Source organism: Vidua macroura, chromosome 4 (assembly GCF_024509145.1).
Source record: "Vidua macroura isolate BioBank_ID:100142 chromosome 4, ASM2450914v1, whole genome shotgun sequence".
NCBI lineage: Eukaryota > Metazoa > Chordata > Aves > Passeriformes > Viduidae > Vidua > Vidua macroura.
This window is the reverse complement of record NC_071574.1, coordinates 34356743-34374729: the sequence shown is the minus strand read 5'-3', so window position 1 is coordinate 34374729 and position 17987 is coordinate 34356743. Positions and strand designations below refer to the sequence as shown.

The following is a 17987-nucleotide window of genomic DNA, read 5'->3' as shown; positions in this document are numbered from 1 at the left end:
TTGTGTCAAGGCATTTTCAAAGTGTTGCTTACATTTATCTGGGTAACTTCTTGCAGACTTCCCAATTTACTCTTTTATGCCCATTGACGTAGATCAGGGCAGTGCTTTTTGTGAGCGAGACAGCAAGATGTTTCAGGAACTTGACATTTCTTATTGGTCCAGTCATTGCTATTCACGATAAATGCAGACCAGAAGCTAGCTGTACCGGTTTAAAAATCCAAACCCAAACTTCGTAACTTGCTCGTTATGCTGAAAATCGCTTCCTCGTCCCCTTTCTAACAGTTTCTATTTCCATCTTTAGTTTGGCCACAAGATGGCAATAACTTGCAGACAAAATGGAACAGGCAGACCGATTTGAAACTCTCCCTTCCTGAGCTTTTCCCTGCGCTCTTCCCCCAGCCCCCCTCTTTTGTTTCAATATTTAATTGCATTTCTTCGGAATTACTAGGCAACGCACCCCCAGATGTGCAGTTTAAAGGTGATGTGCTTGCAGTGTGGTTTTCAGGATCTACTCCGTAGAGCACCATCATGTGATACTGGGGTAAGGTGGAGTTCAGCTTTAAGGGGGAGTCTCCAGCCTTTCTCACCAATCTTTAGGATCTGACTGGAGAAATACCAAAGGATCCTTCTCCTTTCCCTGCTCCATCCAGCCTCCTGGGCCAGCCTCTGAGCAAAGACGGGCAGAGCAGTTGCAAGGTGAGTTTCCCCTGTGGTTGCTTTTCCATGACTCTGGGTGGTTGTGTGCCAGTTAGGCTGGTGTTTGCTTGCTGTTTTAGGTGCAAGTGACAAAATCTAAGAGAGGATTAGGCTCCAGGTAGAACTTCCAAGCAGCTGGGTGAACCTTCAGCTTGGGCTGACAGCATTTTGTTTTTGTTTCTGAACAGCTCTGATAGTTTTACTGTGCATTTCCATTCGCCTCACAGTACATTATTTCACCCTTTTTGTCTGCTGGTGCTAAACTTTTGACCAACATCTCTCACGGAGATTCAGGAGGGTGTGCGTGGTAGAAGAGACTGCAATCACCCAGAAGGGTCTGCAGAGCTATGGGCTTTCCCCATGCCAAGCCATCACTCGGTGGGGAGGGATCTCCTTCCTGACTTGGGAGCTGGGGGTTTAGGAGAAAAGGAACAGTGCAGCTGTCTGGGAGATTGAACTTCATGCCCCTCTGTTGTCTGGTCCATTTTGCAGAAGGACAGGAAAGAAGGACTCCTTATCACTTGACAGCAGTGGGCTGGTTCCTAGATACCCTCTTGCACACATGTGAGAGGTTGCATCTCTGCTATGGGTAAGATGAGGGGAGAAGGAGCAGTAGCATTTTCTGGTTTGGAGTTTGATATTTAATAAATAAGCAAGAGCAGAGCTTGGCTAAGCAAGTAGAAAAACCAAGAGCATGAAACCCTGGACACCTTATTGCTGGGGGCAGTTTGGTCCTGGCTGGTGAAAGAACTTGCCCAGTTCCCTCCTTGCAGGTCATGGCTCCTTGCCTGCTCTTGCTATCATTTTATCAAGTCACAGGGCTACAGTGCCCATCTCATGCTATACGAGTGATGGTGGAGTTCATGATTAAATCCAGATGTTGATTTTCAGACTATGATAAAGTTACACTGTGGGAATTAAGGAGCCCTGGCTCTTCACATCATCAGCCACACACTTTCCATTTGGGTAAAGCAGCTACTTTTGGCTGTGGCAGAAGTGATGCTTCAAGGGATCCTGGGGGTGGAAATTTCTTTATTAGACCCTAAAACAGATTTGGTGGACTAGGAGATCTGATAAATTTAGTTATAAGAGGGGGAAGGTCAGAGAGATAATACTCAGGTGCATACTTAGATAGCTTGAAAATCAGAGTAGTCAGACAGAGAAGCCTTTTGTCTGAAATCACTGCTGCTAACTCTCACAGTAAAATGTCACTCAGAGGCAGGCTACATTGCCTGTCATAGTTTCATGTAGCCTTGTGCTGATTGAAAGAGCCAGAAGAGGTTCAGCAGGGGTTGGCTCCTGACAGCAGTGAGAAGGCATGGCATTGCCATGGTCATCCTTTGGCTGACCCTCAGGAGGAGCTGCAGCTGCAAGCCCAGCCCTCACACACTGACTCGGCCCTAGGGAGGAGGCAGCCCTATCTCTGGTGCCCAGCATGTGGCTGCTTAAAAGGGTGTCAGTAAGAGACAAAGACAATTCTTCTCCAGAGACTTACGTAGTACAGAGATTTATATTGAGTTTCATTTAAGAACAAAAGCTCACCTATTCACGGTAACTTCTATTGAAGCACATTTTAGTGGGCAATGTTTTTACAGCTTTTTTGATAAATGCCGTATGAAGTCGCGCTTGAAACCCACTTGCGTGAATTTTAAGTGGCATTACTTTCATTACCATAACCTAAGGTTAAGTGAGCAATAAATTTAGCTCACAGGAGTGGGCAGAGAGAAAGTTCTAGATTCAGTGTGGAATGCAGTGCCACTAATGATGCCCAGATTCAATGGCAGTAATGGCAAGTTGAAGTAAAGGTGTGTCAGGTTATCAATTAATGTGTTTTTAATTGTTTATCAATTCATTGATTTTATTTTTTAACTTGCCTTCTGAACACATATTCTCGATTTTCAGATCTTTAAAATCCAAGGCCTTGCAAAGGGGTGATTATTTAAGCATGCCTATTTCCCTTGCATGGCTAAAGAAATTTTCTGCGGTGTTTAAAATTTGCCAAGTTTTGTCTTTTGTCTTGTATTCTTTTTTCTTTGCTGCACAGCTCTGCTAGTTAAGATTAAAGTATTCAGAGTTCCTGATTTACCTTTGACTCAGTTCCAGTGCTGTTGAGGGCACTTGGTCGCTCAACATCAAGTGTATGTGTTTTGGAAAAAAAAAGCAGCAATTGAGTCATTTTTCCACCCGTCACATTAGTCAGATGGGCTTTCCCCTCCTCCTCATGTGATGCCTGGATATAATTTCACTTAGAGCAGTTTAAGAAAGCAGACGTTTGCAGATTAAACTTGTGAAAAGGAGATGTAAAACATAAAGTGGAGGCTGCGCTGGTGGAAGGCTGAAATTGCTTCCCTGCTCGCTATTTCGTGCGACTTGTGCCGGCGGGAACGGGCCGGGCAGGGCTCGTGCCCCCGCTAGCCGTCCTGCGCTTCGGTCCTGCCTGCTGCCTCCTTGCGCAGTCCCACGGCGCGGAGCGCAGCGAGCCCGGCGGCGGCGGCGGGCGCGGGGCGGCTCCGCTGCCGCGGGACACGGGCGCGCCGCCGCTCCGGCCGGGGCAGGCGCCGCGCCCGGCGGTGACCGGCCCTGCTGCTTCCCTTCTCCCCAGGTGCTGCGAGGGAGATGCGGCACTGAGGAACGGGCTCGGCCCGGGCTCCGCTGCGGGGCTGATGGGCGCGTTCTGAGCTCGGAGCGGTCTGGATGAACGCGGCGGCGGCGAAGGTCGGCGGCGAGTTGGAAACACCATGAATACCTCGGTTGTCGCCCCGCTGGGAAATATTTCAGGTGACCTGAATTTTTCGGAGATGAACTCGCAGATCTTGCAGTTTGATGATGAAGATTGCCACGTGCCTTTGGCCATGGTCTTCACTTTGGCCTTGGCTTATGGGACTGTGATAATTCTGGGAGTCTCTGGGAATCTGGCCTTGATTGTCATTATTTTAAAACAAAAGGAAATGCGCAATGTTACCAACATCCTCATTGTCAACCTGTCATTTTCTGATCTCCTAGTGACCATCATGTGTCTTCCCTTTACCTTTGTGTACACTTTAATGGACCACTGGATTTTTGGGGAGGCCATGTGCAAGTTGAACCCTTTTGTGCAATGTGCCTCCATCACTGTCTCAGTCTTTTCTTTAGTCCTCATTGCTATTGAGCGCCATCAGCTGATCATCAATCCCCGCGGCTGGAGGCCGAACAACAGACATGCCTACATGGGGATTGCTGCCATATGGATTTTAGCCACAGCTTCCTCCTTGCCTTTCCTGATCTACCATGTATTAACAGATGAGCCCTTCAGAAATGTAACATTTGATGAATATAAGGACAAATATGTGTGCTTGGATCTGTTCCCCTGGGACACTGCCAGGCTTTCTTATACCACAACGCTTTTGGTGATTCAGTACTTTGGACCACTTTGTTTTATATTTATTTGCTACCTGAAGGTAAGATAGAATCCTCTTGCAATATGTACTTTGTTCTACCTGATGTTTATTTATTCTTGCAAAGATGACACTGGTAGGTTAATTTATCCCATGTGTTTCTCTTTGTTGAATTTCCTGCAGATATACATACGGTTAAAAAAAAGGAACAACATGATGGACAAGATGAGAGACAGTAAGTACAGATCCTCTGAAACCAAAAGGATCAACATCATGCTGATATCAATAGTGGTCGCATTTGCAGTTTGCTGGCTGCCTCTCACCATCTTCAATATCGTGTTTGATTGGAATCATGAAATTCTGCCTGTTGCTACCTGCAGCCACAACCTGTTGTTCCTGATTTGCCACCTCACTGCCATGATCTCCACCTGTGTGAATCCCATCTTCTACGGGTTTCTCAATAAGAACTTCCAAAGGGACCTGCAGTTTTTTTTTCATTTTTGTCACTTCCACTCCCGTGAGGAGGATTATGAAACTATAGCCATGTCCACCATGCACACAGATGTTTCAAAAACCTCTTTAAGGCAGGCAAGCCCCATCACATTTAAAAAAATAAATAGTGATGACGATGAAAAAATATGAAGAAGTAATAAAAATTCTACACCAAACTGCAAGAAGTGTGATTGCAGGTGAAGTGTGCCCAAGGACAAGCACAATTACATAACAAGTACAAAAAGGGTAATGTTTTTCTTCCTTTTCCAAGGAACTTTGATTGTTGTCACTTTGAAATTATGTGCTGTGCATTTTTGCCCCTTTTACTGCTTTAGTTCACAGAAGTTATATCTGAATTTTATTTTAAGACATAGTCAGACCTGCTACTACCCATGGTTTTCATCAGTCGTTTTTGTTGTTTTCTTTGTACAGTTCTGTGCTTCAGCACAAAGGTTTACTTATTGATTTTTTTTTCAAAGAAGTAGTTTTGAGGAGTGTCCATTCATTACCATTTGAAACAATATGAACCAGAGGGGCACTGTCATTACAGAGGATATCCACCAAAGAATAAAACTAGGAAATTCTGATTTGAAGAGAAGTTTTTTTAAATTCATCTTTTGATCAACATTAAAACCCTGTAAAATCAGTGTAGGTTTGCAAAAAAAGAATTATGTGAAACCTATAGAATATGTTTAAATGGGGACATACAGTTTTCTCATTCAAAGAGGCAATTTGGGCTGTAATCACTTAGTTTCAAAGACAGGATTAAGAAAGAAATTCTGTTCTCATTTACAAGAATAAAACCCTACAGTAATTCCACAGAGCACAATGGGATAACTGATGCTTCAGCGCAGCAAATGAAAACATAAATGGGGCTTCAGTCCCAAATGATTACAGCTGGTTTTAATAGCACAGGCTTTTTAATTTAAAAAATCCAAAACCCATTTTTATCTGGCATCAGTGACAGGAGTTACTGGGATGAAATGTACCATCTGTTCCAAGCCTGTGAACCATGTAAATTCTCCTTGAGACCTATGTCCAGAATCTAGAGGGAGATGGGACTGTTTGCTGTCTGGACAAGGTGCAATTCCATCCTCACAGGTGACAGAAATTCAGGTCTGGTATTAAAAAAGTAAGATTGAGCTACCTGAGTCTTTTCATAGTAATTAGTGTTGATCTACATAAATTATGTATAGCTTCACAATACTTTGTGCACCTTTGTGTTCAGATGCAATGGCATAAACCTGGACAATCTCCAAGGCAAAGGATGGTTTAATCAAGACCTGCAAAATTTAAAAGAAGGGTATGGATATAGGTTGGGTATAATTGGTATGTTTATCTTCCAAACTCACAGTTCCCACAGTCTGTTGAAGTGTGGAAACATTTGCCAAATATACAACACAATAGACCTCTGTTACTGCTTAAAATATATATTCTCTAATTAAACAAAATATTCGTGGCTAGATCCCAGTTGAGGGAAACCATATAACTTAACTGCTGTAAATGAAATTACAACAATGTCAGCCAGCTGAGGCTCTGTGTCATACAGTGTACTTTGCTATATCATCGGTGTCTTTTTGAATAATCAGCTTTTTAAAATACAATATAGACCCTACTTTTTTTTCAGCAAGGTCACTTTAAATCATTCTGGCAGACAAGAGGGTCTTTAAAATGGATATAAATGTAAATGCAAATGGAAATCTGATGTGATACATTTCTAAGCAAAACTATCTCAGGATGTTATGGTGAATTTCATATGTTCTAAATTTGACATAGATAAATGCCTAAGAAATTAAAATTATTTGGGTTGCTAGTATTTAAAAGTGAAACACCGTGCCTTGTGCTGTCTTATAAATAGTGTAGAATATTAAAGTAGCAATGTGTTCTTGTGCATTATAATTCCATGTATTTCTCTACTGGAAGATAATTTAATTTAGAAGGAGTTTTCTGTGCTTGAGAACAGAGGCAGAATGTAGGAAATTAATTATAAGACAGAAGGTTCTTTCAGAGCTTTGGCCTTTTGTATTTTATGAGATTTCATTTTTCTTTGTGCTTCTCCATGCAACGTGTTGTTTATAACTTGACAGGGGTTTCCTGAAATTATCTCTCTCTCACTTTGCAACAATTTTCATATCTCAAAGGATGTGTATTTTCACAATGAGATACCATGTACAAAAACAGCCATGTTTTTTTTTTTTTTTTTTAAATTAAGATTGTCACAGTGGGTTTTTCCCATTACAAAAAGTCACTGTGAATTTTATGGCTTTTTTCCTTTTCTTTTTTTAAGCCCTTTCCTTCAATGTAGTGCAAAAAGAAAATTCACTCAGCTGAGAAACTTTCCAGTTAGTTTGCTGGAAATTTTCGACCAAGCTGAATTAGGTGCTTGTACAGAGTAGGTGTAGAGGAACTTTAGAGGAACCTGCTGGTGTTCAGGGACCTGAACCAGGTGTGTCCTGAGATTTGGAGGTCTCCAGTGGGATAGCAACATAATTCTTCATATGTCAACATTTCTCCTGCTTGAGGTACAGCCTCAAATCATGCAGCCCATCTAACAGTGTGTCATACCATCTCCCAAGAATGCGTGTCAGGTGGTTTTTGCCCACCAGCACCCTGATAAACAGGGTGAACTGTAAATGGGAGCATTCTTCCTGCTCATCCTTCTTAAGCTCAGGAGCCATTATTCCTCTGCACTGCTGTCCTAGGATTAGGCTTCTTATGTTTCCTCACTTCCCTGCAAGAAGTCTTTTTGAGCCTCTGCTGAGGACACGGGTTAGTGCTTTGTCACACAAATAGGGCACACTGCCTGTAATGACAGTGGAAATGAACACAGTGTAAGGACTGTTCTGCAGGAAAATGCATTTGGAGAATTTCAGAGGCAAAATCATGGCTCTTGTGAAGAATTTGTTATGAGGACAGAGATAAAAGTAGTCTCTCTGAGGTGCTGACCTAACATCTGCAGGGTGTAGCTCAGATCTACTGAGAGCAGTATTTTCATCTTTGGTTTCATGACTTGATGCTGGAGTTCTCCAAAGCTTTCCCCTGCCAACAGCCAGCTACAGTACTGATCCTCTTTTTCATTTTCAGAGCTCCAGCATGGCTTCTCCTCTATATGCTAAATTTCTTTACAGGATAAACTGACAGGTTTCATGTTTCACTATAATTTTTCAATCATTCTGGATTGATATTTATTTCTTCTACGTGCTGTTTTGTCAAACATCCCAGACTTCAGCACATGTTGATTCCTGTCTCAAAAGCCTGAAGATCCCTTTTATTCTTTCAGACTTGTAGAAAAGTTTTACTGACAGAAAAACAGAACAGTGAGTGATCTATAATGTATCTTATTATTTATGTGTCATACATTTCATGTCAAATCTGCAGCCTTAAATGACAAATGTAGCTATTTAATAAGCATCAGTATTTGCTTCATTTGTCAGTTATTTTAGCATCTTAAACGTCACTTTGATCGACCACAAACCTTTAACATTTCTGCATAATCTAAATAAACCAGCATATTTGTATATCATGTCTGTGTTCCCATTTTGCTTTCTTTTTTCAAAAAATGGTTGTGTCATTTTAACTATGTACAGTAATTCATGACTTTCATATCAACATTATAAAAGGATAATAAGAAAGGAAGTGATTAATTGACAATAAAACTTGCCTTTGGTAGGCTAAGAGAGGACTGGAAATTTAAGAATATATATCTATATGTATATAATCTACCCTGTCATTATGACCACATAAAGAGAAGATTTAAACCAGGAAAAGAAATCAACATGACAGAACCCTTAAGGGACTTGAGCTGATGCTGACTGCATCTCATCACTCATAAAGGTGTGAATGGCTAAGGGCTCATATATTCTGACACTGTGGTCTTGCACTACAGTACCAGCTATTATTAATGGATCCTAAAGGGAAAATTTTATGCTGATTCATATTCAGACTGTAAATCAGTATATGTTTCAATCCAGGACTGTATATCAAATTCTCATTTTTACCTCAGAGAAGTGTTCTCAGATCAATGAAACAGAGAACTTTAAGAAAGTTAACCATTTGCCTAGGCATTCTGCTAAATAAAATGACATTGCTGGCTGCAAGCTCATACTCTTTCCTAAAAATCAGATTTTGGATATTGACTTTTTACAGAAATAAGTTAATGGCATATAGTTGTTTGGCTTTTTTTTTTTTTTTTTTTTTTTTTTTTTTTGGATTCTTCTCTGGATTTTTTTCCTGGGCATCATAATGCTTCAGTTTAATGCTTTCCTTCCTACTTCTTTGTATCAAAGAATTTACCAAAGCAGTGCCTAGAGAATGAAGACAATAAGGAGATTTTCTATCTTCTCTTCTTATTTTTAAAGCATACAAAACAGTAGGAAACACAAGCATAAATAACATCTCTATCTGCAGCAGATTAAATTAATTCAGTTGAGTAGAAAAGGGGAGAGGAATAATAATTATAACTAAAAGATACATTTTGTTGACAGTCATTTCTCAGTTGAAGGATATATATACAGCTCCAAGATCTACCATGTCTTCTTCATTCTTGTGTTCTTTAATATGTGGTGTCTGCTTCCCCAAGTTATTACTAATTAGCCAAGTCATTATTAAAGTTGATGTGAAAGAAAATTCTTCTATACAGGTTTTGCAGAATTTCAAATGCTTGAGTATAAAATCCAAGATGAAAAAATGTGATCAGCTTTGGCTCTTACTCTTTAATTAACTTTGTGGTCTGAAATAATTTCTATTCAGTATTTCTGCCCATGTATAACAGTGTTAATGGTTTGACTGAAGTTGATATTTCAAATATTTGGGAGTGCATTCACAAGGACTAACTTCAGCTTTCTTTCCTAGTCTCCAAGGGCATTCACAGCTGCACTACTCTGGTGCTATGCATTACCAAAATGTCTTTCCCTCAGTTGTCTATACAGCTGCTACGTGGCAGGACTGCCATCTTCCAGAGCAGCACTGGGCCTGGGCTACTGCCTCCCTTCCTTCATCTTCCATGGAGCTTCTGCTCTCACTTTGTATTTCATCCCCTTGCTAGCTGTTTTCTGAGGAAGCTGTAGAAATTTGTACTCTGATTTTTTAAAGTGCCCGAGTATATGCTAAAATTCAGTTCTATTGAGGACAGTGCTTTAAATAGTTTCTTTCATTAAAATTATCTTCCAGCAAGTGTCTCATAGGCAAGTTTCTCAAAATTTAGAAGTATATAATTTACAAAGCCTGTGGAGGAAGTATGTCCATACAGAACATCCAGCTCATTGCAGCAAAACTGACAGCACACACTGTCTTGTGTTTTTCAAATAGCTGAATTGATGATCTGGTTATTTATCATAGGTCAGGCTTAGTTGCAAGAATTTAGTCCAGGTGAAAACATATTTGAAAGTGCTGCACAGGAGATACTCTGCATGGTTAACTAGCTTGCTACAAATTATGCAACATTTCAGATATACAGGGAAAGCGAGTCTGGAACAAACTAAAAAAAAGACAAAAAGCAGAAGATCTAGATGAAGTCTTGATGCCTTCTGTCAGACACAAAAAGACTCAAAGGGAGAATCAAATATTTATTTATTTATTTTGGGGGCCCAACTGACTGACAGGTAAATGGTTTTCTTTGAGCAAAATGGTGGTCAAAGGAGTATATATGATAAACAGGTTCTCTGCTCCCATTTCCAGAGAAAGAATATGGACATTTATAAATGACTCTGAAAATATATTTTTTAATATTCTTTACCTTGGATTAATCTAAATTGCTTTTTGAAACAAAGGAAATGAAATGGTTTTGGCACAATCGAAAAATAACAGCTTTTCATTGCACCCACCCATTGCATGAGTCCATTTGCTGCTTCTTCTGCACAACATGGAGAAGGTTTGTTTATGGCAGGAGGAGTAACCTGATCAACAAAGCCCTCCTTGTCTCTCTTGGCTCATATCCACACTGATATTGTGCTGCTGTTTTTCCCTTTGCAATCTTGCCCTCTGCCCCAGCCTCTCCCAAGCTATGAAAGTCTCCCAAGTTTTTATTATGCTGTTTATGTTGTTTCTTAATAAAAGCTGTCTGTGAAAACATGTCCTTGAAAGATCCTATTCAATGTGTGCTTGAACATATGGGTGAGAGGCCATATAGGGCTTGTAGAAAAGTGACTGGCAACGTGAAGATGTTTCAGGCAATAGAGAAATTGAAAATGTAGTTGCTGCACACTGTTATTCAGCCATTTTCATTTAAAGCTGTTTTTATAATTTTAATCTATGTAATCTAAATGTCAACTTAGCTTATGCATCTAGAGTAAACTCTCTCTTGGTGATCAACCACCAGAGACATTTAGCAAGAGAAGACACTGGGTAACCCACTTTGTATCCTTACTTAGTCTTACAGCCTCTCACTTGCCTATAAGCTTCACATTGTTTGTACTACACTTGAAGATATATATGGAACAGTCTTCACTTCTTTCTCTTGAAGACTAGTAAAAGTTCAATAATTAAGAGATGTAAGAGACAGGACTGGATTACCTTCTCTGATTTTTATTTCCATTATTATTGTGACTGTAAAGTTTAAGGGTCTTCAATTAAGCTTTGAATTATTATCAGTTTGGGCACAATGGTTTTCACCTGGATGTCAGTCACCATGCTGATATGCCTGTAGTTAGACAGGTGCTGAAGTAAAAGCCTTAAAGCCTCACTTAAAACATTGGAGGGTTAATGAAAAGCCTCCCATTGACTTAAATCAGCTTTGGGTGAGGTACTTAAGTGGCACTAAGGTGCAATACATGTCTGAATATCTCCATTAGTCCAAGGGACAAATTACAAAGTCATGTTCGGCTGCTTCTTACAGTATGGTTATCCTCTTAAGTTCTATTCTGATGTATTTTCCTGACACAATTGCAAGTTAAATGCGTCCACTGAGCTGCCTGGCTTACTGATTTAAACCAATTTGCTTCACAGAAAATTGAAGAGGGTACTAGCAATTCATCACTAGCAAAAGTGTGGGCTTTTTTTGATGATGATGATGATGATGATGATGATGATGATTACTACTACTGCTGCTTTTTTCAGCTTATTAAAAAAAAAAAAAAAAAAAAAAAAAAAGATAACTAACAGCCAGACAGCCTAGGTTAGTTTAGATTTGAAATTCACTTCAGGCACTAAGGAATCTCAGCCTGCAGCATAGGCTGTGCATTTACCTGGTAGAGGTACACCTTAAGCAGGAACATAACCAGTCATGAATAAAACCACTGCAGGCCATTGCTTAAAACCAAAACCAAGTGTCTTCAGAATTAGGTAAGGGCACATTTAAGTCAACATACAGAAACTTGAATTCAAATATTAATGATTTTTGTAGTGGAATTTATACATTCAGATAACCAAGTGACTTCATGAAATTATAAAACCTGAGCCTGGTCTCATTCATATTAGTCAAATGCTGCAGAAACATCTCTGCTTTTGTTCAGAAGTGAAGTTTATCATATGGATGAGGCAGGTAAATGAGATCAATCTCTGAAGCTGTCAGATTGTTTTTTTTTTAGACTCATAGATTTTTATCTTGCCTAGGATTAGGGTAACATAAGGAAATTAAATACCTTGGCTTTTGAATTCCTTGATGATTTTCACTCAGTCCTGACAGATTTGCTGAAGCTTTGTGAGAGTGAAGTGGCATTGGATAAGCTGAGTACCTGTTATTTAAATAAGGTTGTTCTTTTAAGCAGGACATACACATTATAGGTGTTAGTATCTGAAGTCTTAAATTCTACACAGTAGAATATAGATGTATGTATATGTTTATTATCATTTATAGAAGCATGTTAAAATTAAGCAAGTGAATTTTATAAATTTACATAAACCCCTTAATCTTTAGCCATTGTTTTGTTTAGACTATGTTGGTAGAATAAACAAACCAAGCAGTGCTGCCTGTGGAATTTGTTTTAGCAAGAGGGTTTTGGTTTCTCTGCCCCTGGGACCCTGTCTGAGGATCAGCACCTGCATGGGAGACATGGGATATAACTCACGAAGTGAGGCAAATGTATCTTTGCCAGCAGGATTATCTGACTTCCTAGGAAGAGCTTTAAACTGGGAGGGATGTGAAATGAAGACCAAATGAAGGTCAGCAGCCTGTGAGGGAGTGAGGGACAGAGCTAGGGCCCAGCAAAGGGCCTAGAGTGGTGCTTCAATGACCTTAAGCATTTTCAGGAAGCAAGGAAGCACCTACAAGACCCCACATTGGGAAAAATTCCCTGATCCTTTCTGGGAAATGACATGTCCAAGTGTCTCTGAAGTGCCTGTACACAAATGTGTGCAGAATGGGAAAAAAATGTGAGTAAGCAGAGAAATGCATGGGATTGCAGGGCTATGGTCTTGTTGGGATCATGGCAATGTAGTGCGATGGCTCCCAGGACTGAAATAATGCAGTGGAGGGATCCAGACCCTTTAGGAAGGACAGGGTAGGATGACAAAGAGCTGGAGTTGCCCTTTAGGGCTCCCTTTTGGGAGAGAGCAGTTTTACAGAGCCCCTCTGAAGATGGATGAGGAGCCTGATGAGAACTTATGGGAGAAGATTAAACAACAAACCAGTATGGATGACATTGTAGGGAGTGTCTGCTACAGGCTGCCTGCTCAGGGAAGCAGTAGATGATGTCAGAAGAAGCCTCATGTTCACAGACAGGCCCTGATCCTTGTGGTGGACTTTAACCACCCTGATAAAACTGCAGGGCATTTAGAAATCCAGGAAGTTCCTGGAAAGCACTGATGAAAATTTCATGATGGAGATGACAGAGAAATCAATGAGAAGATCTGATAGACCTCACACTTGCAAATAAGGAAGAGCTTGTCAGGGATGTGACAACTGAAGGCAGTATTAGCTTCAGTGACAGTGGAGTTCAGACACCTAAAAGAACAGAGCAGGGCAAACAGCAAGATCACAGCCCTGAGCATTAGGTGAGCAAATTTTGGCATCTTCATGGATCTGCCTGAAAGAGTCCCATAGGATAAGGCTATGGAGGGAAGAGGGGACCAGGCTGGCTGTATGATATTCAAGGATCATCTCTTCGAAGCTTAAGAACAGTCCATCCCAAAGAACAGGAAGTTAAGAGATGATACCACAAGGCCTTTGTGGATGAGCAAGGAGCTCCTAGGAACACTCAACCATGAAAAGCAAGCATACAGAAGGGAGAGAAAATGATAGGTATCAGAAGAGGAACATAGAAACAATTCTTGAGGATGCAATGACAGGATTAGGAAGAGCAAAGCTCCTCTCTGGTGAGGGAACAATGCAACAAGAAAGGCAGCAGGATGGACTTCTGTAAGTACACAAGCAGCAAAGTGTGTGTGTCTGCTGCTAAGTGGGGTAGGGGGGGCCCAGTGTCACAGGACATTGAAGAGGCTGAGGTACTGAATTCTTTCTTTCCTTTGTCTTCATTACTATGACAAGCCTTCAGAAATCCCAGGACCTGGAGACCAGAAGGAAAAGCAAGAACAAGGAAGGCATAACCTTGGTAGAAAAGGATCAGGTTAGGGAATACTTAAACTACTTGACATAAATAAATCCATTGGATCTGGATGCAGCCTTCCTTCACAGTTATTGAACAACAGATCCTGAAAACCGTTGATCCTGAAAACCATTTCCAGGTTCATGAAGGACAGGAAGGTGATCAGGAGTAGTCAGCATGGGTTCTTAAATGGGAAGTCATACTTAACCAACTTAACCAACTTTCTATGAAGATGATTATCTTACCAAGCAAACTACTAGCATGGTAGATGAGGGGAGAGCAGTGGATATTGTCTACCTTGACTTCAGTAAGTGCATATTTAAGTTTCAACAGCAGCCTCGTTCTCTGAAAAAGCAAACATTTACTTTGCAAATGTTTCAATGCTGACACATTGTCATGTATTGCTTTTATTAACCCATTAAGGAAGATCCAAGTAAGCTGTCATATAGAAGCATTGCCATTTGCCTCACTCTGTTGACTAAATTTGCAGAACAGGCCACGGAGACATGGAATCTGAATGTTAATAATTTTGGTATTTAGAATAACCTGTAGTAGGAAATGTAGGACAATTATCAGTTCCTAGGCTAAGCTTTAGTACGTGTGTTTGTCAAAGTTTGTGTTTGGGGCATTTTTATTTTTTAAATAAAACAGAATTATTTGAATAGTAAAATCCAGTTTAGCATGGTTCCTCTGTTAGACAGACAACTTGTTATTGAAAGTGTTGATAGTACAAACTATTCCTTTGCCACTCTAGAGCTGAATGAATTTGAAAGACTTCTGATTGCTCTAAAATACTTTGCTTACTAGGTATGATACATCTTTTTTAAAAAAGCTACAGATGAAGCAATGATTCTGATGATGATTTATGCCATGTTACTAGTTCTAAATTAAGGACATAAGTGTTATTCATACATTTTAATTAAAAATTGGTGCTAGCCCTGTCACATGGGGTATTACCATTTGATTTCTTGGATGATTTTCTTAGAAATGTGGTGCTGTTTGTACAATGACTATGATTACAGTTATGCAAAAAAAAAAAAAAAAAAAAAAAAAAAAAAAAAAAAAAGCCAGACAAAACCTCTCTGCTCAGAACATAATTTTTTATATTATTTCTTAAACCATACCCTCTCCCCTTCAAACACCACTCCAACCTGTGTTTTTAGTTCAGGGTAGCACAGAGACAGTTTTGATGCCCTAAAAATCTCACTAAAGGCTTCCACTGCTACTGACCCAATCTGAAAGCTATGCTGATTTTTCAGCACTCTCTGGAAGCAGATCCCTGCTAACAGGAGTATTTAATTATACCTCAGAGTATTCTGCTACTGTGCCCTATAGTTTGCCAGAATTCAAGATCATATGAAGCTGCTTTGATTAGACAGAAGCTGAGATAAACATGTTCTTTATGCAATGCTATTTAAAAACACCTTTTATACAGTGCTGTTTCCAGAACAACAGGAAGACAAGTTCCAAGTGAGCCTAGGTTTAAGAAGCTCAATCTCTGCTTCCTTTAAGTGTTCTATTTGCAACTCTTTACACTGACCCTCTGTAATCTCATTGCAAGCAGCCACTGCTGGGGCCACTGAAATGACAATCACACAGACCTCCTGTAGGTATGGTACAGCATTAAGCAATCCCTCTCCCCACCTTTCTCTCTTCCCACACCTATGCATCACAAGCACTTGTCAGACTAAAAGGTAAACAAAGCTATGGCATAGATCCAGCTTAAGAACAATAAATCTAACAATGAAGAAGGGATTTTAATAGGGGAATTGGTCCCATTTGTCAGCTGGTTACACAAACACCTGTTCTGGTGTGAAGGCAGAGGTTGGTGGGAGGAATGAGTGAATGTCTAAAGATGGGAATGCACAGTGCTTGGGCTGGCATGGACACGTAAATATATTTGTCAAACTGCATCCTATTTTTTTAATTAGGAAAATACTTAATCCAGCAGTGTAAGCTCTGACATGCTATGAGGTCAACCATTTTGGGTGGCCCCCGTTGTGTGAGCCACTGGTTTTGCCATGTTTTTGGTTTTGCCATAAACAAAAAGGCTTGGGTGGACTTTGTCTAGATCTTGAGTACTTGCTGCTTTAAAGCAGCCTTCTCTTGTCTTAGGATTTAAGCTTTGCATTCTGACAACCATTTTTGCTTTTCCATACAGAACACCTTTCATGCACGCTGTGCTGTAGAAGCTGTCAACTCTTTTCCAAGAAATATAATAATCATGGAAGTATGCATTTTCTAGTAAACTCTAGAACCATGTGCAGTGATTAGTGGTATGAGCCTTTGGATTCCAAAACCTGGCATTTCTGTGGTTTTTTTTTTTTTTTTTTTTTTCTTCACCTGGAAACTGTGTGGAAGAGACAGATTGTTGAAGGGCTACATCCAATGAGAAAAGAAAGAGTTGTGCAGTTGAGTGAAAACTAAATTCAAGAAACTGCTGTGGTCGAGATTCCATTGATTCTATGTTTCTATGACTAGAATGTCACTAAGCAATGTCACTAGCCCTGATATTTGATCTTTCTCCAAGCATATTCTGGTATGCCAGTAGATTCAAACTGTCTTGCTAAAATCAATCACTTTTACCAGCAATTACTGCGTTGAATCACTGTGAACTTCAATTTCCAACTCACTTTCAAAGTTTTAACTTAGAAAGAATTGCCTTGATTCAGCTAAGCTTGACTTATGAAATCATATATGACTCAGCCTGTATGCTCCCTTGTAAAGTGCTCAGAGACTGTGATATGTGATACTCATAAAATGAGTTTATTTACTGTGTTCACTGAAGCTCATTTGCGTCAAATATTTAAGTTTGAACAGCAGTATTTTTGAAAGAAAGAAATATAACTAAGATCTGAAATGTGAAATTGTTTTAACTAAGGTTTTAACTGAGTCCCTAACATATAGATGTGCACTTCATATTAATATCCAGTCTGGAGATCTTTTAACTGCATGTATTAGCAAACATATATCTGGTTTCCACATTACAACATTTGCATATAAATGTGTAATAAATGCATATAAACCCATTGTTAGACATACTGGAAAGAATACTTTTAATAAAGTGACCAAATTAAAAACCTGGAGGTTTTTAGAATATTGTAACTTCTTGACTTTTCCAAAGTTTCACAGTAAAATATAATTTGACTTTGATATGGTGAATTCTGTCACATTTCTAAAAAAACCCAGCTGGTATTTTGACTGTTACAGTGATTGACAAAGGCATTGGCCAACCAAACATCTGCCAAAGCTGCAGCCACCTCACTGGCCAGGACCTGAAGGGCTGTGGGGTTCAAACCAATGAAAGCAACCAGACTAGGTGTTTCAAATGCCCTATATAAGGGAGGGGTTGGGAGCTAAAAGCTCTCTGTGCCACAGGGAGATCGGGGTGAGTGGTCTGTGTCTCCTGTGCCTCTCCCCCCATATGTGACCTAACAACTAACTGCCTTTTCCTCAGTAAGTTTGCTTTCATAAGATGGATATAAAATCTAGGAGATCAAAATGGATTTCCTCTCTGGGTTCACTATGAATTTTGCCAGAGGAAAGGGTAGTAAGAGGTGCTGATTTTCCTTTGTGGTCCAGATCTATTGGTATTTTGATAACACTGACATACGAGCAGTCGAGAAGTGCTGGCTAGCACTGTCCGTGTGAGGCCGGGTGGCCGCCACGTGAGTGCGGGCACTCCAGGGTAATGATGTCTGCCAGCCTGGTAATGCTGAGCACTGTGGCGTGGACAACACAGCTTTGGTAGCTTCACATGCTGAGAGGAGGTGAAGGGACGAGAGAAGGACACTTGTTTGTGAGCCCAAAGAGTTTTTATTCCCCCATGTATGGTGGGATGCTCTCTGGATGGAATGCAGTGACAAAATGCCCGAGAACAAAGAACGACAACAGGTTAAGTAGGGGGTGGGCGGACAGGGGTGGAAACCTGGCTCACCCAATGGAG

At 40.3% G+C, this 17987-nt stretch overlaps 1 protein-coding gene across 1 annotated transcript; it reads left to right on the top strand.

Annotated features, from left to right (window-relative positions):
• Positions 1 to 3434: 3434 nt before the first annotated feature.
• Positions 3435 to 4712, top strand: NPY1R (neuropeptide Y receptor Y1). Its single transcript, XM_053975665.1, has 2 exons — positions 3435 to 4133; positions 4254 to 4712. Exons 1-2 carry the CDS (start codon positions 3435 to 3437, stop codon positions 4710 to 4712), a joined length of 1158 nt encoding a protein of 385 aa, XP_053831640.1.
• The last annotated feature ends 13275 nt before the right edge of the window (positions 4713 to 17987 follow it).